The 23,696-nt window shown below is 49.8% G+C and overlaps 1 protein-coding gene across 1 annotated transcript in view; it reads left to right on the top strand.

Annotated features, from left to right (window-relative positions):
- The window catches only part of LOC308610402 (uncharacterized protein), a gene marked incomplete at both ends in the record, with an annotated part of 179,683 nt that overhangs the window by 11,782 nt on the left and 144,205 nt on the right, over window positions 1-23,696 (top strand). The window contains 4 exons of the mRNA XM_081259549.1: window positions 2,286-2,879; window positions 3,664-3,834; window positions 6,975-7,568; window positions 8,353-8,523. Coding sequence (XP_081115675.1) covers window positions 2,286-2,879; window positions 3,664-3,834; window positions 6,975-7,568; window positions 8,353-8,523 — 1,530 coding nt within the window. The remainder of the gene's footprint in view (window positions 1-2,285; window positions 2,880-3,663; window positions 3,835-6,974; window positions 7,569-8,352; window positions 8,524-23,696) is intronic.

Genomic DNA, 23,696 nt, shown 5'->3' with positions numbered 1-23,696 from the left:
GGGCTGGAAATAGATGCACTCTACAGAAATTTTCATTGCGAGGTTGGGAATCTTTTGAAATAAGATTTAATATGTAAATAGCTTGGGGAGAAGACAAGCTGGGGGAAGTGACTGTGTGATGTGTATACTTGCGTTGCTGAATTAATTACGTAACTCATCAAGTATTTATTGGCTGTCCGTTCTGTGCCTAGCACGAGGCTATGTTATTGAACAACCATCCTTTTCTCAGCAAAGCACTTTGCTTTGGTTATGGGCACTCTGTAGAAGGCAAGGAAATAAGCACAGAAAAAGGTTTTCGTCGCTTGCTCGAAGGTCACACGTGCATAGCCACTGCCAGAAAGAGAAGCCTGTTTTCCCAGCAAGGCTTCTCCAGGGCACTTAGGGTGGAGGGAGGACAAGTCTGCAGCCGGGGCTGAGCTTCAGGCCATAGCTGGGGTCAGAGGTTCACCTTATGAAAACAGAAACTCTCTCTGGCTTGTAAGGAAATCAAACCATTGGGAGTTATTTTACTTTGTGTAGGATAAAACAGAACACGGGGGGATCAGGGTTGTCATTGGCTCAACAAAGGGACACAATCTTTATGGTAGAAGCAGCACCAACGAGGAGTCAGGAAATCTGAGTTCCTATCCTGTCTGGGCCACTGACTCTCTTGGGTCACTCTGCCTCTCTGTAATGGTACCTCGGTGGGCAGCCACGGGGTCCCCAACTGTAAAACCAATGGATTGGACCGCTGCAGTGATTCTTACCCTTGGTTGTATGTTGGGAGTTCCCTGGGGAGCTTCAAAACAAACAAACAAACAAACAAAAAAACATTGATAGCCTGACCCCAATCCCAGAGATTCTGATGACATTTAAGTGGGGTAAGCCCTCCAGCACTGGGAGTTTTAAAAATCTCACCCAATAATTCTACTGTGCAGCAGCCAAGTTGGAAAACCACTGGGCTAGGAGGTCTGGGGGGCCTCTTTCAGCCCCAGTATGCCATAACTTTACAGTGGAAGACAGTAGTTCTCAAACATTCACATGCATAAGGATGACCTGGGAAGCCTATATAAAAAATAACATTTCTCACCATATGATAGCCCTTATACATGGACTCTAAAGTACGATGCAAATGAACATATCTGCAAAACAGAAACAGACTCCCAGACATAGAAGAGAGACTTGGGGTTTTCAGTGGGGTTGGGGGCAGGGAAGGATTGGGAGTTTGGGATTAGCAGATACAAACTACAGGGTGGATAAACAGCAGGGTCCTACTGTAGAGCACAGAGAGCTATAGTCAGTATCCTGTGATCAACCATAATGGAAAAGAATAGGAAAAAGACTATACATGAAATATACAAAGAATACACATGAAACTGAATCAGAAATTAACAGAAGAAATTAACACAACAGAAAGGAACACAACATTGCAAATCAACTATACGTCAATAAAAAAGAAGGGGGGAAAGGAAAAAAATAGAAGCCAAGGTTGGGTTCCCTTTGTGGGGAGGGAGCACGCAGAAGAGGGGCTGGCAGGGTTCTATTCCTTGCTCTGGGTGGCTGCTACAAGGCTGCTCACTTTCTTGTTACTCATTAAGCTATATATTTATGGTTTGTGCACTTTCATGAATGTGTGTTATATTTCACAAGAAAAACAGTTTCTAAAACTGTAAAAAAAATATAAATATAAAACGTTAGCCTCCTTGAAAAGAGAAAATGGGTGAGAAAATTCTCCATATCCTGGAAATGACAGTACCAATGGGACTCTGACAGGTAGCACTCTTTCTAAGTTCCTGCCAGCACTGTGCTATATATGCTGGGGGCACAGAGAACAGCAATCCCCATAGGATGCCTGCCCTTAGCAAGTACACGGTCCACTTCCAGGATTTTATCCCCAGGACATCATTCAGCAGAAGCGCCAAGATGATGGAGATTTGTAACAACAACAAGACTGGAAACCACCCAGATATTTACAAAAGCAGGAGGGTTTTCTCAACCTTTTGAGTAGAAAGACTATCCAGCCTACCCACACGTATACCCTGGCAGGGTCAGCCTGTTCCCTATGGACGTGGTGGTTGGTTTAGGGGGAGGCTGGTGAGCCTGCCCCAAGGGGGTGGGTGCTTGGAGGCTCAACAAAGGGGTGTGTGATGCGATGGTGATGGGTCACAAAGGGCTTGCGGTATAAATAGGGTCGGGTCAAGAGACTCTGGCAGAGTCCTGCAGGGAGGTGACAAGGTGCTTTCGTTCCCTCTCTCTCTCTCTCTCCGAGACTCAATTTGTGGCTGGTGGCTCTGTCTTGAACGAAGAGAGCCATGAGCAGTGAGAGTTTACCTCATTACACGGCCAATAGCTACTGTTCAGTGGGGGTGTCGAGGACCTCCATGGGGGTCCTGCAACGACAACTGTACGAGGGAGGAGAGTATGACATTTTCAAGTACGCTCCCATGTTTGAGAGCGACTTTATCCAGGTCAGCAAGGAAGGAGAACTGATTGACCTAGACAACCGCGTCCGAACGGTGACTGTGGGCGTCGCATCCACCAGCCCCCTCTTCCCACTACCTGACGTCATGCTGCTGGCCCGACCAAGGAAAGTCTGTGCCGGGATCACCAAGGGGAGAGTTTGCAAGCCCGTGAAGACCCTAGAGCTCACCAAGCTGCTCCCCTTGAAGTTTGTCAAGATCTCCATCCACAACCGGGAGAAACAGCAGCTGTGCCTGAATCTTGCTACCGGCCGGACTTTCTATCTGCAGCTGTGCCCCTCTTCCGACGCACAAGAAGACCTCTTTTCCTATTGGGAAAAGCTTGTCTATATCCTGAGACCACCGGTAGACAGTTACAGCAGTACCCCGATGCTCCAAACTGGAGATGCAGCGACTACAGAGGATGCCAAAATCCTAGTGGTAAGCACCGACAGGGACTCAAGAACACGGGGCAGGGCGCTTCGGGAGAGCAGGGCAAAGCTGGTCCTTCATAGCCTTTGGTGCTCTCTGAGACTCGCCTGGGAAATACCTTCTACCGTTGAAAAGGGTCAGGGACAAACGAGCTATCACTACGGGAGTCACAACACTGGAGAGGTTCTGAGTGCTTCTCCACCTTGTCCCACGAGGCCGAGTTTCAGAGAGACCTTAGGTATCATCTCGGCTGCACTGGTCTCATCACCAGGGCTGTAATCCCTTCTACAGCATCCTGACTGTCTGGTCTCTTCCTGAACACTTACCCCAGCCCAGGTAGTCTCAGCAGGTGGGGAACATCATTCACAGTTAGGAAGTCCTTCCTTCATTGTGTCTCCCCGGGAGTCCGACACGCTGACTCAAATCAGCCCCACCCGTGGAGTCACCAAAATGTACAAGGTGTGCATCCCTTGACCCAGGAACCCCACTTCTAGGAACCTGTCCTGCAGAGAGAGAAGCACAAGGGTATAAAGTTAAAGTGTATATCATCATGGAGAATTGTATCAGTGCTCTCCCTGACCCTGGGACTGTTCAAGTACAGTGGAGTGGCCGTTTGACAGGGGTGCAGTAGATGGGGTCTTGCATCCAATGGGAGCTTAGACTGGGTGATTTCAAAGGTTATTCTAAGTATAAGGCCTTGAGTTGCTCAGCTCCAGGATGAGAGAGGAGCGGACAGTTCTGAGCTCACTTTCTGTCATCTCTATCTTACCTGTCTCTCCTCCCCTTGGCTCAGACCACAGAGCTCCACAGAGAAAGGGATCAGGATGAGGTTGGGCTTCACAAGCTTCGTGACGTGACTGGAGCCACGTCTTGTGCTTATGTGGGGGGAGAGGGAATCCATCATGCCCCCCGTGGGTCACCTGCAGCCCTGAAAGGCGCCGATGGATCGGCGGCAGGGATGACCGTGGGCCTGGCGGGAGCCACCATCGAGGATCCAGGAGAAAGCGGATCCGGCCAGGCCACTGCAGGTGCTGCCAGCCTATCCCTGCAGGACACGAACCTGGTCTCGGCGGGTGTTGCCAGCATATCCTCGACGGGGGCAGATGGTCCAGAGAGCAGCATGAGCATGGTGTTGCCAGCTGCAGTCACAACCAGCAAGCCTGCTGCTGGAAGAGCTGAAGGGAAGGTCGCAGCCCCCATGGTCTCCACCTTGCAGAGCGAAGGCTACACGTCTGAACGGGATGGAAGCCAGAAGGTCTCCCACCCCAGGGATGAAGCCTGGAAGGAAAAAAAGGAAAGAAGGACACGTCTTCATCGAGGAAAAGTTCCCATCACTGCAGGACAGGTGAAGGTCACCACAGGACACGAGGGGACAAGACCCAGAAAGCATCCTCCCACTGGTCCTCATGCGGCCATGAAAACCCCAAAGTTGACAAAGGAGGGGAGGACAGCTCGCAGACGGAGGAAGAGCCAGCCCGCCACCAGTTCGGGGACTCTAAGTAAGACCGCCAGTGAGATCCTCTCCGTCTTTAGGCGCTTCAGTCATTCCCCATTCAGCAACAAGGCTCACACATGACCACTGGGAGGTAGACAAAGCCCCGGTTGGCTGGGATCCTTCCCTAGAGAGGCAATTCCTACTTTCTCTAATAAAGGAAACCATACAACTCCGAAAGAAATGCTATCTTGTGTTTTCTATGTCCCCTCGCCTGGTAGTGACTTGACAGTGACTTCTGTGGTGCGAATTGTGCTTTGGCCTGAGACCCCAGAATCAAAATTTTGTTGTACAAGATAGGTATTAAGTATCATTAAGCCATACACTAGGGCTGGAAATAGATGCACTCTACAGAAATTTTCATTGCGAGGTTGGGAATCTTTTGAAATAAGATTTAATATGTAAATAGCTTGGGGAGAAGACAAGCTGGGGGAAGTGACTGTGTGATGTGTATACTTGCGTTGCTGAATTAATTACGTAACTCATCAAGTATTTATTGGCTGTCCGTTCTGTGCCTAGCACGAGGCTATGTTATTGAACAACCATCCTTTTCTCAGCAAAGCACTTTGCTTTGGTTATGGGCACTCTGTAGAAGGCAAGGAAATAAGCACAGAAAAAGGTTTTCGTCGCTTGCTCGAAGGTCACACGTGCATAGCCACTGCCAGAAAGAGAAGCCTGTTTTCCCAGCAAGGCTTCTCCAGGGCACTTAGGGTGGAGGGAGGACAAGTCTGCAGCCGGGGCTGAGCTTCAGGCCATAGCTGGGGTCAGAGGTTCACCTTATGAAAACAGAAACTCTCTCTGGCTTGTAAGGAAATCAAACCATTGGGAGTTATTTTACTTTGTGTAGGATAAAACAGAACACGGGGGGATCAGGGTTGTCATTGGCTCAACAAAGGGACACAATCTTTATGGTAGAAGCAGCACCAACGAGGAGTCAGGAAATCTGAGTTCCTATCCTGTCTGGGCCACTGACTCTCTTGGGTCACTCTGCCTCTCTGTAATGGTACCTCGGTGGGCAGCCACGGGGTCCCCAACTGTAAAACCAATGGATTGGACCGCTGCAGTGATTCTTACCCTTGGTTGTATGTTGGGAGTTCCCTGGGGAGCTTCAAAACAAACAAACAAACAAACAAAAAAACATTGATAGCCTGACCCCAATCCCAGAGATTCTGATGACATTTAAGTGGGGTAAGCCCTCCAGCACTGGGAGTTTTAAAAATCTCACCCAATAATTCTACTGTGCAGCAGCCAAGTTGGAAAACCACTGGGCTAGGAGGTCTGGGGGGCCTCTTTCAGCCCCAGTATGCCATAACTTTACAGTGGAAGACAGTAGTTCTCAAACATTCACATGCATAAGGATGACCTGGGAAGCCTATATAAAAAATAACATTTCTCACCATATGATAGCCCTTATACATGGACTCTAAAGTACGATGCAAATGAACATATCTGCAAAACAGAAACAGACTCCCAGACATAGAAGAGAGACTTGGGGTTTTCAGTGGGGTTGGGGGCAGGGAAGGATTGGGAGTTTGGGATTAGCAGATACAAACTACAGGGTGGATAAACAGCAGGGTCCTACTGTAGAGCACAGAGAGCTATAGTCAGTATCCTGTGATCAACCATAATGGAAAAGAATAGGAAAAAGACTATACATGAAATATACAAAGAATACACATGAAACTGAATCAGAAATTAACAGAAGAAATTAACACAACAGAAAGGAACACAACATTGCAAATCAACTATACGTCAATAAAAAAGAAGGGGGGAAAGGAAAAAAATAGAAGCCAAGGTTGGGTTCCCTTTGTGGGGAGGGAGCACGCAGAAGAGGGGCTGGCAGGGTTCTATTCCTTGCTCTGGGTGGCAGCTACAAGGCTGCTCACTTTCTTGTTACTCATTAAGCTATATATTTATGGTTTGTGCACTTTCATGAATGTGTGTTATATTTCACAAGAAAAACAGTTTCTAAAACTGTAAGAAAATATAAATATAAAACGTTAGCCTCCTTGAAAAGAGAAAATGGGTGAGAAAATTCTCCATATCCTGGAAATGACAGTACCAATGGGACTCTGAGAGGTAGCACTCTTTCTAAGTTCCTGCCAGCACTGTGCTATATATGCTGGGGGCACAGAGAACAGCAATCCCCATAGGATGCCTGCCCTTAGCAAGTACACGGTCCACTTCCAGGATTTTATCCCCAGGACATCATTCAGCAGAAGCGCCAAGATGATGGAGATTTGTAACAACAACAAGACTGGAAACCACCCAGATATTTACAAAAGCAGGAGGGTTTTCTCAACCTTTTGAGTAGAAAGACTATCCAGCCTACCCACACGTATACCCTGGCAGGGTCAGCCTGTTCCCTATGGACGTGGTGGTTGGTTTAGGGGGAGGCTGGTGAGCCTGCCCCAAGGGGGTGGGGGCTTGGAGGCTCAACAAAGGGGTGTGTGATGCGATGGTGACGGGTCACAAAGGGCTTGCGGTATAAATAGGGTCGGGTCAAGAGACTCTGGCAGAGTCCTGCAGGGAGGTGATGAGGTGCTTTCGTTCCCTCTCTCTCTCTCTCTCCGAGACTCAATTTGTGGCTGGTGGCTCTGTCTTGAACGAAGAGAGCCATGAGCAGTGAGAGTTTACCTCATTACACGGCCAATAGCTACTGTTCAGTGGGGGTGTCGAGGACCTCCATGGGGGTCCTGCAACGACAACTGTACGAGGGAGGAGAGTATGACATTTTCAAGTACGCTCCCATGTTTGAGAGCGACTTTATCCAGGTCAGCAAGGAAGGAGAACTGATTGACCTAGACAACCGCGTCCGAACGGTGACTGTGGGCGTCGCATCCACCAGCCCCCTCTTCCCACTACCTGACGTCATGCTGCTGGCCCGACCAAGGAAAGTCTGTGCCGGGATCACCAAGGGGAGAGGTTGCAAGCCCGTGAAGACCCTAGAGCTCACCAAGCTGCTCCCCTTGAAGTTTGTCAAGATCTCCATCCACAACCGGGAGAAACAGCAGCTGTGCCTGAATCTTGCTACCGGCCGGACTTTCTATCTGCAGCTGTGCCCCTCTTCCGACGCACAAGAAGACCTCTTTTCCTATTGGGAAAAGCTTGTCTATATCCTGAGACCACCGGTAGACAGTTACAGCAGTACCCCGATGCTCCAAACTGGAGATGCAGCGACTACAGAGGATGCCAAAATCCTAGTGGTAAGCACCGACAGGGACTCAAGAACACGGGGCAGGGCGCTTCGGGAGAGCAGGGCAAAGCTGGTCCTTCATAGCCTTTGGTGCTCTCTGAGACTCGCCTGGGAAATACCTTCTACCGTTGAAAAGGGTCAGGGACAAACGAGCTATCACTACGGGAGTCACAACACTGGAGAGGTTCTGAGTGCTTCTCCACCTTGTCCCACGAGGCCGAGTTTCAGAGAGACCTTAGGTATCATCTCGGCTGCACTGGTCTCATCACCAGGGCTGTAATCCCTTCTACAGCATCCTGACTGTCTGGTCTCTTCCTGAACACTTACCCCAGCCCAGGTAGTCTCAGCAGGTGGGGAACATCATTCACAGTTAGGAAGTCCTTCCTTCATTGTGTCTCCCCGGGAGTCCGACACGCTGACTCAAATCAGCCCCACCCGTGGAGTCACCAAAATGTACAAGGTGTGCATCCCTTGACCCAGGAACCCCACTTCTAGGAACCTGTCCTGCAGAGAGAGAAGCACAAGGGTATAAAGTTAAAGTGTATATCATCATGGAGAATTGTATCAGTGCTCTCCCTGACCCTGGGACTGTTCAAGTACAGTGGAGTGGCCGTTTGACAGGGGTGCAGTAGATGGGGTCTTGCATCCAATGGGAGCTTAGACTGGGTGATTTCAAAGGTTATTCTAAGTATAAGGCCTTGAGTTGCTCAGCTTCAGGATGAGAGAGGAGCGGACAGTTCTGAGCTCACTTTCTGTCATCTCTATCTTACCTGTCTCTCCTCCCCTTGGCTCAGACCACAGAGCTCCACAGAGAAAGGGATCACGATGAGGTTGGGCTTCACAAGCTTCGTGACGTGACTGGAGCCACGTCTTGTGCTTATGTGGGGGGAGAGGGAATCCATCATGCCCCCCGTGGGTCACCTGCAGCCCTGAAAGGCGCCGAAGGATCGGCGGCAGGGATGACCGTGGGCCTGGCGGGAGCCACCATCGAGGATCCAGGAGAAAGCGGATCCGTCCAGGCCACTGCAGGTGCTGCCAGCCTATCCCTGCAGGACACGAACCTGGTCTCGGCGGGTGTTGCCAGCATATCCTCGACGGGGGCAGATGGTCCAGAGAGCAGCATGAGCATGGTGTTGCCAGCTGCAGTCACAACCAGCAAGCCTGCTGCTGGAAGAGCTGAAGGGAAGGTCGCAGCCCCCATGGTCTCCACCTTGCAGAGCGAAGGCTACACGTCTGAACGGGATGGAAGCCAGAAGGTCTCCCACCCCAGGGATGAAGCCTGGAAGGAAAAAAAGGAAAGAAGGACACGTCTTCATCGAGGAAAAGTTCCCATCACCGCAGGACAGGTGAAGGTCACCACAGGACACGAGGGGACAAGACCCAGAAAGCATCCTCCCACTGGTCCTCATGCGGCCATGAAAACCCCAAAGTTGACAAAGGAGGGGAGGACAGCTCGCAGACGGAGGAAGAGCCAGCCCGCCACCAGTTCGGGGACTCTAAGTAAGACCGCCAGTGAGATCCTCTCCGTCTTTAGGCTCTTCAGTCATTCCCCATTCAGCAACAAGGCTCACACATGACCACTGGGAGGTAGACAAAGCCCCGGTTGGCTGGGATCCTTCCCTAGAGAGGCAATTCCTACTTTCTCTAATAAAGGAAACCATACAACTCCGAAAGAAATGCTATCTTGTGTTTTCTATGTCCCCTCGCCTGGTAGTGACTTGACAGTGAGTTCTGTGGTGCGAATTGTGCTTTGGCATGAGACCCCAGAATCAAAATTTTGTTGTACAAGATAGCTATTAAGTATCATTAAGCCATACACTAGGGCTGGAAATAGATGCACTCTACAGAAATTTTCATTGCGAGGTTGGGAATCTTTTGAAATAAGATTTAATATGTAAATAGCTTGGGGAGAAGACAAGCTGGGGGAAGTGACTGTGTGATGTGTATACTTGCGTTGCTGAATTAATTACGTAACTCATCATGTATTTATTGGCTGTCCGTTCTGTGCCTAGCACGAGGCTATGTTATTGAACAACCATCCTTTCTCAGCAAAGCACTTTGCTTTGGTTATGGGCACTCTGTAGAAGGCAAGGAAATAAGCACAGAAAAAGGTTTTTGTCGCTTGCTCGAAGGTCATACGTGCATAGCCACTGCCAGAAAGAGAAGCCTGCTTTCCCAGCAAGGCTTCTCCAGGGCACTTAGGGTGGAGGGAGGACAAGTCTGCAGCCGGGGCTGAGCTTCAGGCCATAGCTGGGGTCAGAGGTTCACCTTATGAAAACAGAAACTCTCTCTGGCTTGTAAGGAAATCAAACCATTGGGAGTTATTTTACTTTGTGTAGGATAAAACAGAACACGGGGGGATCAGGGTTGTCATTGGCTCAACAAAGGGACACAATCTTTATGGTAGAAGCAGCACCAACGAGGAGTCAGGAAATCTGAGTTCCTATCCTGTCTGGGCCACTGACTCTCTTGGGTCACTCTGCCTCTCTGTAATGGTACCTCGGTGGGCAGCCACGGGGTCCCCAACTGTAAAACCAATGGATTGGACCGCTGCAGTGATTCTTACCCTTGGTTGTATGTTGGGAGTTCCCTGGGGAGCTTCAAAACAAACAAACAAACAAACAAAAAAACATTGATAGCCTGACCCCAATCCCAGAGATTCTGATGACATTTAAGTGGGGTAAGCCCTCCAGCACTGGGAGTTTTAAAAATCTCACCCAATAATTCTACTGTGCAGCAGCCAAGTTGGAAAACCACTGGGCTAGGAGGTCTGGGGGGCCTCTTTCAGCCCCAGTATGCCATAACTTTACAGTGGAAGACAGTAGTTCTCAAACATTCACATGCATAAGGATGACCTGGGAAGCCTATATAAAAAATAACATTTCTCACCATATGATAGCCCTTATACATGGACTCTAAAGTACGATGCAAATGAACATATCTGCAAAACAGAAACAGACTCCCAGACATAGAAGAGAGACTTGGGGTTTTCAGTGGGGTTGGGGGCAGGGAAGGATTGGGAGTTTGGGATTAGCAGATACAAACTACAGGGTGGATAAACAGCAGGGTCCTACTGTAGAGCACAGAGAGCTATAGTCAGTATCCTGTGATCAACCATAATGGAAAAGAATAGGAAAAAGACTATACATGAAATATACAAAGAATACACATGAAACTGAATCAGAAATTAACAGAAGAAATTAACACAACAGAAAGGAACACAACATTGCAAATCAACTATACGTCAATAAAAAAGAAGGGGGGAAAGGAAAAAAATAGAAGCCAAGGTTGGGTTCCCTTTGTGGGGAGGGAGCACGCAGAAGAGGGGCTGGCAGGGTTCTATTCCTTGCTCTGGGTGGCAGCTACAAGGCTGCTCACTTTCTTGTTACTCATTAAGCTATATATTTATGGTTTGTGCACTTTCATGAATGTGTGTTATATTTCACAAGAAAAACAGTTTCTAAAACTGTAAGAAAATATAAATATAAAACGTTAGCCTCCTTGAAAAGAGAAAATGGGTGAGAAAATTCTCCATATCCTGGAAATGACAGTACCAATGGGACTCTGAGAGGTAGCACTCTTTCTAAGTTCCTGCCAGCACTGTGCTATATATGCTGGGGGCACAGAGAACAGCAATCCCCATAGGATGCCTGCCCTTAGCAAGTACACGGTCCACTTCCAGGATTTTATCCCCAGGACATCATTCAGCAGAAGCGCCAAGATGATGGAGATTTGTAACAACAACAAGACTGGAAAACACCCAGATATTTACAAAAGCAGGAGGGTTTTCTCAACCTTTTGAGTAGAAAGACTATCCAGCCTACCCACACGTATACCCTGGCAGGGTCAGCCTGTTCCCTATGGACGTGGTGGTTGGTTTAGGGGGAGGCTGGTGAGCCTGCCCCAAGGGGGTGGGGGCTTGGAGGCTCAACAAAGGGGTGTGTGATGCGATGGTGACGGGTCACAAAGGGCTTGCGGTATAAATAGGGTCGGGTCAAGAGACTCTGGCAGAGTCCTGCAGGGAGGTGATGAGGTGCTTTCGTTCCCTCTCTCTCTCTCTCTCCGAGACTCAATTTGTGGCTGGTGGCTCTGTCTTGAACGAAGAGAGCCATGAGCAGTGAGAGTTTACCTCATTACACGGCCAATAGCTACTGTTCAGTGGGGGTGTCGAGGACCTCCATGGGGGTCCTGCAACGACAACTGTACGAGGGAGGAGAGTATGACATTTTCAAGTACGCTCCCATGTTTGAGAGCGACTTTATCCAGGTCAGCAAGGAAGGAGAACTGATTGACCTAGACAACCGCGTCCGAACGGTGACTGTGGGCGTCGCATCCACCAGCCCCCTCTTCCCACTACCTGACGTCATGCTGCTGGCCCGACCAAGGAAAGTCTGTGCCGGGATCACCAAGGGGAGAGTTTGCAAGCCCGTGAAGACCCTAGAGCTCACCAAGCTGCTCCCCTTGAAGTTTGTCAAGATCTCCATCCACAACCGGGAGAAACAGCAGCTGTGCCTGAATCTTGCTACCGGCCGGACTTTCTATCTGCAGCTGTGCCCCTCTTCCGACGCACAAGAAGACCTCTTTTCCTATTGGGAAAAGCTTGTCTATATCCTGAGACCACCGGTAGACAGTTACAGCAGTACCCCGATGCTCCAAACTGGAGATGCAGCGACTACAGAGGATGCCAAAATCCTAGTGGTAAGCACCGACAGGGACTCAAGAACACGGGGCAGGGCGCTTCGGGAGAGCAGGGCAAAGCTGGTCCTTCATAGCCTTTGGTGCTCTCTGAGACTCGCCTGGGAAATACCTTCTACCGTTGAAAAGGGTCAGGGACAAACGAGCTATCACTACGGGAGTCACAACACTGGAGAGGTTCTGAGTGCTTCTCCACCTTGTCCCACGAGGCCGAGTTTCAGAGAGACCTTAGGTATCATCTCGGCTGCACTGGTCTCATCACCAGGGCTGTAATCCCTTCTACAGCATCCTGACTGTCTGGTCTCTTCCTGAACACTTACCCCAGCCCAGGTAGTCTCAGCACGTGGGGAACATCATTCACAGTTAGGAAGTCCTTCCTTCATTGTGTCTCCCCGGGAGTCCGACACGCTGACTCAAATCAGCCCCACCCGTGGAGTCACCAAAATGTACAAGGTGTGCATCCCTTGACCCAGGAACCCCACTTCTAGGAACCTGTCCTGCAGAGAGAGAAGCACAAGGGTATAAAGTTAAAGTGTATATCATCATGGAGAATTGTATCAGTGCTCTCCCTGACCCTGGGACTGTTCAAGTACAGTGGAGTGGCCGTTTGACAGGGGTGCAGTAGATGGGGTCTTGCATCCAATGGGAGCTTAGACTGGGTGATTTCAAAGGTTATTCTAAGTATAAGGCCTTGAGTTGCTCAGCTCCAGGATGAGAGAGGAGCGGACAGTTCTGAGCTCACTTTCTGTCATCTCTATCTTACCTGTCTCTCCTCCCCTTGGCTCAGACCACAGAGCTCCACAGAGAAAGGGATCAGGATGAGGTTGGGCTTCACAAGCTTCGTGACGTGACTGGAGCCACGTCTTGTGCTTATGTGGGGGGAGAGGGAATCCATCATGCCCCCCGTGGGTCACCTGCAGCCCTGAAAGGCGCCGAAGGATCGGCGGCAGGGATGACCGTGGGCCTGGCGGGAGCCACCATCGAGGATCCAGGAGAAAGCGGATCCGTCCAGGCCACTGCAGGTGCTGCCAGCCTATCCCTGCAGGACACGAACCTGGTCTCGGCGGGTGTTGCCAGCATATCCTCGACGGGGGCAGATGGTCCAGAGAGCAGCATGAGCATGGTGTTGCCAGCTGCAGTCACAACCAGCAAGCCTGCTGCTGGAAGAGCTGAAGGGAAGGTCGCAGCCCCCATGGTCTCCACCTTGCAGAGCGAAGGCTACACGTCTGAACGGGATGGAAGCCAGAAGGTCTCCCACCCCAGGGATGAAGCCTGGAAGGAAAAAAAGGAAAGAAGGACACGTCTTCATCGAGGAAAAGTTCCCATCACCGCAGGACAGGTGAAGGTCACCACAGGACACGAGGGGACAAGACCCAGAAAGCATCCTCCCACTGGTCCTCATGCGGCCATGAAAACCCCAAAGTTGACAAAGGAGGGGAGGACAGCTCGCAGACGGAGGAAGAGCCAGCCCGCCACCAGTTCGGGGACTCTAAGTAAGACCGCCAGTGAGATCCTCTCCGTCTTTAGGCTCTTCAGTCATTCCCCATTCAGCAACAAGGCTCACACATGACCACTGGGAGGTAGACAAAGCCCCGGTTGGCTGGGATCCTTCCCTAGAGAGGCAATTCCTACTTTCTCTAATAAAGGAAACCATACAACTCCGAAAGAAATGCTATCTTGTGTTTTCTATGTCCCCTCGCCTGGTAGTGACTTGACAGTGAGTTCTGTGGTGCGAATTGTGCTTTGGCATGAGACCCCAGAATCAAAATTTTGTTGTACAAGATAGCTATTAAGTATCATTAAGCCATACACTAGGGCTGGAAATAGATGCACTCTACAGAAATTTTCATTGCGAGGTTGGGAATCTTTTGAAATAAGATTTAATATGTAAATAGCTTGGGGAGAAGACAAGCTGGGGGAAGTGACTGTGTGATGTGTATACTTGCGTTGCTGAATTAATTACGTAACTCATCATGTATTTATTGGCTGTCCGTTCTGTGCCTAGCACGAGGCTATGTTATTGAACAACCATCCTTTCTCAGCAAAGCACTTTGCTTTGGTTATGGGCACTCTGTAGAAGGCAAGGAAATAAGCACAGAAAAAGGTTTTTGTCGCTTGCTCGAAGGTCACACGTGCATAGCCACTGCCAGAAAGAGAAGCCTGCTTTCCCAGCAAGGCTTCTCCAGGGCACTTAGGGTGGAGGGAGGACAAGTCTGCAGCCGGGGCTGAGCTTCAGGCCATAGCTGGGGTCAGAGGTTCACCTTATGAAAACAGAAACTCTCTCTGGCTTGTAAGGAAATCAAACCATTGGGAGTTATTTTACTTTGTGTAGGATAAAAGAGAACACGGGGGGATCAGGGTTGTCATTGGCTCAACAAAGGGACACAATCTTTATGGTAGAAGCAGCACCAACGAGGAGTCAGGAAATCTGAGTTCCTATCCTGTCTGGGCCACTGACTCTCTTGGGTCACTCTGCCTCTCTGTAATGGTACCTCGGTGGGCAGCCACGGGGTCCCCAACTGTAAAACCAATGGATTGGACCGCTGCAGTGATTCTTACCCTTGGTTGTATGTTGGGAGTTCCCTGGGGAGCTTCAAAACAAACAAACAAACAAACAAACAAACATTGATAGCCTGACCCCAATCCCAGAGATTCTGATGACATTTAAGTGGGGTAAGCCCTCCAGCACTGGGAGTTTTAAAAATCTCACCCAATAATTCTACTGTGCAGCAGCCAAGTTGGAAAACCACTGGGCTAGGAGGTCTGGGGGGCCTCTTTCAGCCCCAGTATGCCATAACTTTACAGTGGAAGACAGTAGTTCTCAAACATTCACATGCATAAGGATGACCTGGGAAGCCTATATAAAAAATAACATTTCTCACCATATGATAGCCCTTATACATGGACTCTAAAGTACGATGCAAATGAACATATCTGCAAAACAGAAACAGACTCCCAGACATAGAAGAGAGACTTGGGGTTTTCAGTGGGGTTGGGGGCAGGGAAGGATTGGGAGTTTGGGATTAGCAGATACAAACTACAGGGTGGATAAACAGCAGGGTCCTACTGTAGAGCACAGAGAGCTATAGTCAGTATCCTGTGATCAACCATAATGGAAAAGAATAGGAAAAAGACTATACATGAAATATACAAAGAATACACATGAAACTGAATCAGAAATTAACAGAAGAAATTAACACAACAGAAAGGAACACAACATTGCAAATCAACTATACGTCAATAAAAAAGAAGGGGGGAAAGGAAAAAAATAGAAGCCAAGGTTGGGTTCCCTTTGTGGGGAGGGAGCACGCAGAAGAGGGGCTGGCAGGGTTCTATTCCTTGCTCTGGGTGGCAGCTACAAGGCTGCTCACTTTCTTGTTACTCATTAAGCTATATATTTATGGTTTGTGCACTTTCATGAATGTGTGTTATATTTCACAAGAAAAACAGTTTCTAAAACTGTAAGAAAATATAAATATAAAACGTTAGCCTCCTTGAAAAGAGAAAATGGGTGAGAAAATTCTCCATATCCTGGAAATGACAGTACCAATGGGACTCTGACAGGTAGCACTCTTTCTAAGTTCCTGCCAGCACTGTGCTATATATGCTGGGGGCACAGAGAACAGCAATCCCCATAGGATGCCTGCCCTTAGCAAGTACACGGTCCACTTCCAGGATTTTATCCCCAGGACATCATTCAGCAGAAGCGCCAAGATGATGGAGATTTGTAACAACAACAAGACTGGAAACCACCCAGATATTTACAAAAGCAGGAGGGTTTTCTCAACCTTTTGAGTAGAAAGACTATCCAGCCTACCCACACGTATACCCTGGCAGGGTCAGCCTGTTCCCTATGGACGTGGTGGTTGGTTTAGGGGGAGGCTGGTGAGCCTGCCCCAAGGGGGTGGGGGCTTGGAGGCTCAACAAAGGGGTGTGTGATGCGATGGTGACGGGTCACAAAGGGCTTGCGGTATAAATAGGGTCGGGTCAAGAGACTCTGGCAGAGTCCTGCAGGGAGGTGACGAGGTGCTTTCGTTCCCTCTCTCTCTCTCTCTCCGAGACTCAATTTGTGGCTGGTGGCTCTGTCTTGAACGAAGAGAGCCATGAGCAGTGAGAGTTTACCTCATTACACGGCCAATAGCTACTGTTCAGTGGGGGTGTCGAGGACCTCCATGGGGGTCCTGCAACGACAACTGTACGAGGGAGGAGAGTATGACATTTTCAAGTACGCTCCCATGTTTGAGAGCGACTTTATCCAGGTCAGCAAGGAAGGAGAACTGATTGACCTAGACAACCGCGTCCGAACGGTGACTGTGGGCGTCGCATCCACCAGCCCCCTCTTCCCACTACCTGACGTCATGCTGCTGGCCCGACCAAGGAAAGTCTGTGCCGGGATCACCAAGGGGAGAGGTTGCAAGCCCGTGAAGACCCTAGAGCTCACCAAGCTGCTCCCCTTGAAGTTTGTCAAGATCTCCATCCACAACCGGGAGAAACAGCAGCTGTGCCTGAATCTTGCTACCGGCCGGACTTTCTATCTGCAGCTGTGCCCCTCTTCCGACGCACAAGAAGACCTCTTTTCCTATTGGGAAAAGCTTGTCTATATCCTGAGACCACCGGTAGACAGTTACAGCAGTACCCCGATGCTCCAAACTGGAGATGCAGCGACTACAGAGGATGCCAAAATCCTAGTGGTAAGCACCGACAGGGACTCAAGAACACGGGGCAGGGCGCTTCGGGAGAGCAGGGCAAAGCTGGTCCTTCATAGCCTTTGGTGCTCTCTGAGACTCGCCTGGGAAATACCTTCTACCGTTGAAAAGGGTCAGGGACAAACGAGCTATCACTACGGGAGTCACAACACTGGAGAGGTTCTGAGTGCTTCTCCACCTTGTCCCACGAGGCCGAGTTTCAGAGAGACCTTAGGTATCATCTCGGCTGCACTGGTCTCATCACCAGGGCTGTAATCCCTTCTACAGCATCCTGACTGTCTGGTCTCTTCCTGAACACTTACCCCAGCCCAGGTAGTCTCAGCAGGTGGGGAACATCATTCACAGTTAGGAAGTCCTTCCTTCATTGTGTCTCCCCGGGAGTCCGACACGCTGACTCAAATCAGCCCCACCCGTGGAGTCACCAAAATGTACAAGGTGTGCATCCCTTGACCCAGGAACCCCACTTCTAGGAATCTGTCCTGCAGAGAGAGAAGCACAAGGGTATAAAGTTAAAGTGTATATCATCATGGAGAATTGTATCAGTGCTCTCCCTGACCCTTGGACTGTTCAAGTACAGTGGAGTGGCCGTTTGACAGGGGTGCAGTAGATGGGGTCTTGCATCCAATGGGAGCTTAGACTGGGTGATTTCAAAGGTTATTCTAAGTATAAGGCCTTGAGTTGCTCAGCTCCAGGATGAGAGAGGAGCGGACAGTTCTGAGCTCACTTTCTGTCATCTCTATCTTACCTGTCTCTCCTCCCCTTGGCTCAGACCACAGAGCTCCACAGAGAAAGGGATCAGGATGAGGTTGGGCTTCACAAGCTTCTTGACGTTACTGGAGCCACGTCTTGTGCTTATGTGGGGGGAGAGGGAATCCATCATGCCCCCCGTGGGTCACCTGCAGCCCTGAAAGGCGCCGAAGGATCGGCGGCAGGGATGACCGTGGGCCTGGCGGGAGCCACCATCGAGGATCCAGGAGAAAGCGGATCCATCCAGGCCACTGCAGGTGCTGCCAGCCTATCCCTGCAGGACACGAACCTGGTCTCGGCGGGTGTTGCCAGCATATCCTCGACGGGGGCAGATGGTCCAGAGAGCAGCATGAGCATGGTGTTGCCAGCTGCAGTCACAACCAGCAAGCCTGCTGCTGGAAGAGCTGAAGGGAAGGTCGCAGCCCCCATGGTCTCCACCTTGCAGAGCGAAGGCTACACGTCTGAACGGGATGGAAGCCAGAAGGTCTCCCACCCCAGGGATGAAGCCTGGAAGGAAAAAAAGGAAAGAAGGACACGTCTTCATCGAGGAAAAGTTCCCATCACCGCAGGACAGGTGAAGGTCACCACAGGACACGAGGGGACAAGACCCAGAAAGCATCCTCCCACTGGTCCTCATGCGGCCATGAAAACCCCAAAGTTGACAAAGGAGGGGAGGACAGCTCGCAGACGGAGGAAGAGCCAGCCCGCCACCAGTTCGGGGACTCTAAGTAAGACCGCCAGTGAGATCCTCTCCGTCTTTAGGCTCTTCAGTCATTCCCCATTCAGCAACAAGGCTCACACATGACCACTGGGAGGTAGACAAAGCCCCGGTTGGCTGGGATCCTTCCCTAGAGAGGCAATTCCTACTTTCTCTAATAAAGGAAACCATACAACTCCGAAAGAAATGCGATCTTGTGTTTTCTATGTCCCCTCGCCTGGTAGTGACTTGACAGTGAGTTCTGTGGTGCGAATTGTGCTTTGGCATGAGACCCCAGAATCAAAATTTTGTTGTACAAGATAGCTATTAAGTATCATTAAGCCATACACTAGGGCTGGAAATAGATGCACTCTACAGAAATTTTCATTGCGAGGTTGGGAATCTTTTGAAATAAGATTTAATATGTAAATAGCTTGGGGAGAAGACAAGCTGGGGGAAGTGACTGTGTGATGTGTATACTTGCGTTGCTGAATTAATTACGTAACTCATCATGTATTTATTGGCTGTCCGTTCTGTGCCTAGCACGAGGCTATGTTATTGAACAACCATCCTTTCTCAGCAAAGCACTTTGCTTTGGTTATGGGCACTCTGTAGAAGGCAAGGAAATAAGCACAGAAAAAGGTTTTTGTCGCTTGCTCGAAGGTCACACGTGCATAGCCACTGCCAGAAAGAGAAGCCTGCTTTCCCAGCAAGGCTTCTCCAGGGCACTTAGGGTGGAGGGAGGACAAGTCTGCAGCCGGGGCTGAGCTTCAGGCCATAGCTGGGGTCAGAGGTTCACCTTATGAAAACAGAAACTCTCTCTGGCTTGTAAGGAAATCAAACCATTGGGAGTTATTTTACTTTGTGTAGGATAAAAGAGAACACGGGGGGATCAGGGTTGTCATTGGCTCAACAAAGGGACACAATCTTTATGGTAGAAGCAGCACCAACGAGGAGTCAGGAAATCTGAGTTCCTATCCTGTCTGGGCCACTGACTCTCTTGGGTCACTCTGCCTCTCTGTAATGGTACCTCGGTGGGCAGCCACGGGGTCCCCAACTGTAAAACCAATGGATTGGACCGCTGCAGTGATTCTTACCCTTGGTTGTATGTTGGGAGTTCCCTGGGGAGCTTCAAAACAAACAAACAAACAAACAAAAAAACATTGATAGCCTGACCCCAATCCCAGAGATTCTGATGACATTTAAGTGGGGTAAGCCCTCCAGCACTGGGAGTTTTAAAAATCTCACCCAATAATTCTACTGTGCAGCAGCCAAGTTGGAAAACCACTGGGCTAGGAGGTCTGGGGGGCCTCTTTCAGCCCCAGTATGCCATAACTTTACAGTGGAAGACAGTAGTTCTCAAACATTCACATGCATAAGGATGACCTGGGAAGCCTATATAAAAAATAACATTTCTCACCATATGATAGCCCTTATACATGGACTCTAAAGTACGATGCAAATGAACATATCTGCAAAACAGAAACAGACTCCCAGACATAGAAGAGAGACTTGGGGTTTTCAGTGGGGTTGGGGGCAGGGAAGGATTGGGAGTTTGGGATTAGCAGATACAAACTACAGGGTGGATAAACAGCAGGGTCCTACTGTAGAGCACAGAGAGCTATAGTCAGTATCCTGTGATCAACCATAATGGAAAAGAATAGGAAAAAGACTATACATGAAATATACAAAGAATACACATGAAACTGAATCAGAAATTAACAGAAGAAATTAACACAACAGAAAGGAACACAACATTGCAAATCAACTATACGTCAATAAAAAAGAAGGGGGGAAAGGAAAAAAATAGAAGCCAAGGTTGGGTTCCCTTTGTGGGGAGGGAGCACGCAGAAGAGGGGCTGGCAGGGTTCTATTCCTTGCTCTGGGTGGCAGCTACAAGGCTGCTCACTTTCTTGTTACTCATTAAGCTATATATTTATGGTTTGTGCACTTTCATGAATGTGTGTTATATTTCACAAGAAAAACAGTTTCTAAAACTGTAAAAAAATATAAATATAAAACGTTAGCCTCCTTGAAAAGAGAAAATGGGTGAGAAAATTCTCCATATCCTGGAAATGACAGTACCAATGGGACTCTGACAGGTAGCACTCTTTCTAAGTTCCTGCCAGCACTGTGCTATATATGCTGGGGGCACAGAGAACAGCAATCCCCATAGGATGCCTGCCCTTAGCAAGTACACGGTCCACTTCCAGGATTTTATCCCCAGGACATCATTCAGCAGAAGCGCCAAGATGATGGAGATTTGTAACAACAACAAGACTGGAAACCACCCAGATATTTACAAAAGCAGGAGGGTTTTCTCAACCTTTTGAGTAGAAAGACTATCCAGCCTACCCACACGTATACCCTGGCAGGGTCAGCCTGTTCCCTATGGACGTGGTGGTTGGTTTAGGGGGAGGCTGGTGAGCCTGCCCCAAGGGGGTGGGGGCTTGGAGGCTCAACAAAGGGGTGTGTGATGCGATGGTGACGGGTCACAAAGGGCTTGCGGTATAAATAGGGTCGGGTCAAGAGACTCTGGCAGAGTCCTGCAGGGAGGTGACGAGGTGCTTTCGTTCCCTCTCTCTCTCTCTCTCCGAGACTCAATTTGTGGCTGGTGGCTCTGTCTTGAACGAAGAGAGCCATGAGCAGTGAGAGTTTACCTCATTACACGGCCAATAGCTACTGTTCAGTGGGGGTGTCGAGGACCTCCATGGGGGTCCTGCAACGACAACTGTACGAGGGAGGAGAGTATGACATTTTCAAGTACGCTCCCATGTTTGAGAGCGACTTTATCCAGGTCAGCAAGGAAGGAGAACTGATTGACCTAGACAACCGCGTCCGAACGGTGACTGTGGGCGTCGCATCCACCAGCCCCCTCTTCCCACTACCTGACGTCATGCTGCTGGCCCGACCAAGGAAAGTCTGTGCCGGGATCACCAAGGGGAGAGTTTGCAAGCCCGTGAAGACCCTAGAGCTCACCAAGCTGCTCCCCTTGAAGTTTGTCAAGATCTCCATCCACAACCGGGAGAAACAGCAGCTGTGCCTGAATCTTGCTACCGGCCGGACTTTCTATCTGCAGCTGTGCCCCTCTTCCGACGCACAAGAAGACCTCTTTTCCTATTGGGAAAAGCTTGTCTATATCCTGAGACCACCGGTAGACAGTTACAGCAGTACCCCGATGCTCCAAACTGGAGATGCAGCGACTACAGAGGATGCCAAAATCCTAGTGGTAAGCACCGACAGGGACTCAAGAACACGGGGCAGGGCGCTTCGGGAGAGCAGGGCAAAGCTGGTCCTTCATAGCCTTTGGTGCTCTCTGAGACTCGCCTGGGAAATACCTTCTACCGTTGAAAAGGGTCAGGGACAAACGAGCTATCACTACGGGAGTCACAACACTGGAGAGGTTCTGAGTGCTTCTCCACCTTGTCCCACGAGGCCGAGTTTCAGAGAGACCTTAGGTATCATCTCGGCTGCACTGGTCTCATCACCAGGGCTGTAATCCCTTCTACAGCATCCTGACTGTCTGGTCTCTTCCTGAACACTTACCCCAGCCCAGGTAGTCTCAGCAGGTGGGGAACATCATTCACAGTTAGGAAGTCCTTCCTTCATTGTGTCTCCCCGGGAGTCCGACACGCTGACTCAAATCAGCCCCACCCGTGGAGTCACCAAAATATACAAGGTGTGCATCCCTTGACCCAGGAACCCCACTTCTAGGAAACTGTCCTGCAGAGAGAGAAGCACAAGGGTATAAAGTTAAAGTGTATATCATCATGGAGAATTGTATCAGTGCTCTCCCTGACCCTGGGACTGTTCAAGTACAGTGGAGTGGCCGTTTGACAGGGGTGCAGTAGATGGGGTCTTGCATCCAATGGGAGCTTAGACTGGGTGATTTCAAAGGTTATTCTAAGTATAAGGCCTTGAGTTGCTCAGCTCCAGGATGAGAGAGGAGCGGACAGTTCTGAGCTCACTTTCTGTCATCTCTATCTTACCTGTCTCTCCTCCCCTTGGCTCAGACCACAGAGCTCCACAGAGAAAGGGATCAGGATGAGGTTGGGCTTCACAAGCTTCGTGACGTGACTGGAGCCACGTCTTGTGCTTATGTGGGGGGAGAGGGAATCCATCATGCCCCCCGTGGGTCACCTGCAGCCCTGAAAGGCGCCGAAGGATCGGCGGCAGGGATGACCGTGGGCCTGGCGGGAGCCACCATCGAGGATCCAGGAGAAAGCGGATCCATCCAGGCCACTGCAGGTGCTGCCAGCCTATCCCTGCAGGACACGAACCTGGTCTCGGCGGGTGTTGCCAGCATATCCTCGACGGGGGCAGATGGTCCAGAGAGCAGCATGAGCATGGTGTTGCCAGCTGCAGTCACAACCAGCAAGCCTGCTGCTGGAAGAGCTGAAGGGAAGGTCGCAGCCCCCATGGTCTCCACCTTGCAGAGCGAAGGCTACACGTCTGAACGGGATGGAAGCCAGAAGGTCTCCCACCCCAGGGATGAAGCCTGGAAGGAAAAAAAGGAAAGAAGGACACGTCTTCATCGAGGAAAAGTTCCCATCACCGCAGGACAGGTGAAGGTCACCACAGGACACGAGGGGACAAGACCCAGAAAGCATCCTCCCACTGGTCCTCATGCGGCCATGAAAACCCCAAAGTTGACAAAGGAGGGGAGGACAGCTCGCAGACGGAGGAAGAGCCAGCCCGCCACCAGTTCGGGGACTCTAAGTAAGACCGCCAGTGAGATCTTCTCCGTCTTTAGGCGCTTCAGTCATTCCCCATTCAGCAACAAGGCTCACACATGACCACTGGGAGGTAGACAAAGCCCCGGTTGGCTGGGATCCTTCCCTAGAGAGGCAATTCCTACTTTCTCTAATAAAGGAAACCATACAACTCCGAAAGAAATGCGATCTTGTGTTTTCTATGTCCCCTCGCCTGGTAGTGACTTGACAGTGAGTTCTGTGGTGCGAATTGTGCTTTGGCCTGAGACCCCAGAATCAAAATTTTGTTGTACAAGATAGGTATTAAGTATCATTAAGCCATACACTAGGGCTGGAAATAGATGCACTCTACAGAAATTTTCATTGCGAGGTTGGGAATCTTTTGAAATAAGATTTAATATGTAAATAGCCTGGGGAGAAGACAAGCTGGGGGAAGTGACTGTGTGATGTGTATACTTGCGTTGCTGAATTAATTTCTTAACTCATCAAGTATTTATTGGCTGTCCGTTCTGTGCCTAGCACGAGGCTATGTTATTGAACAACCATCCTTTTCTCAGCAAAGCACTTTGCTTTGGTTATGG

This window comes from Mesoplodon bidens, assembly GCF_964165515.1.
Source record: "Mesoplodon bidens genome assembly, contig: HAP1_SCAFFOLD_174, whole genome shotgun sequence".
NCBI lineage: Eukaryota > Metazoa > Chordata > Mammalia > Artiodactyla > Ziphiidae > Mesoplodon > Mesoplodon bidens.
This window is presented reverse-complemented; position numbering and strand designations above follow the sequence as displayed.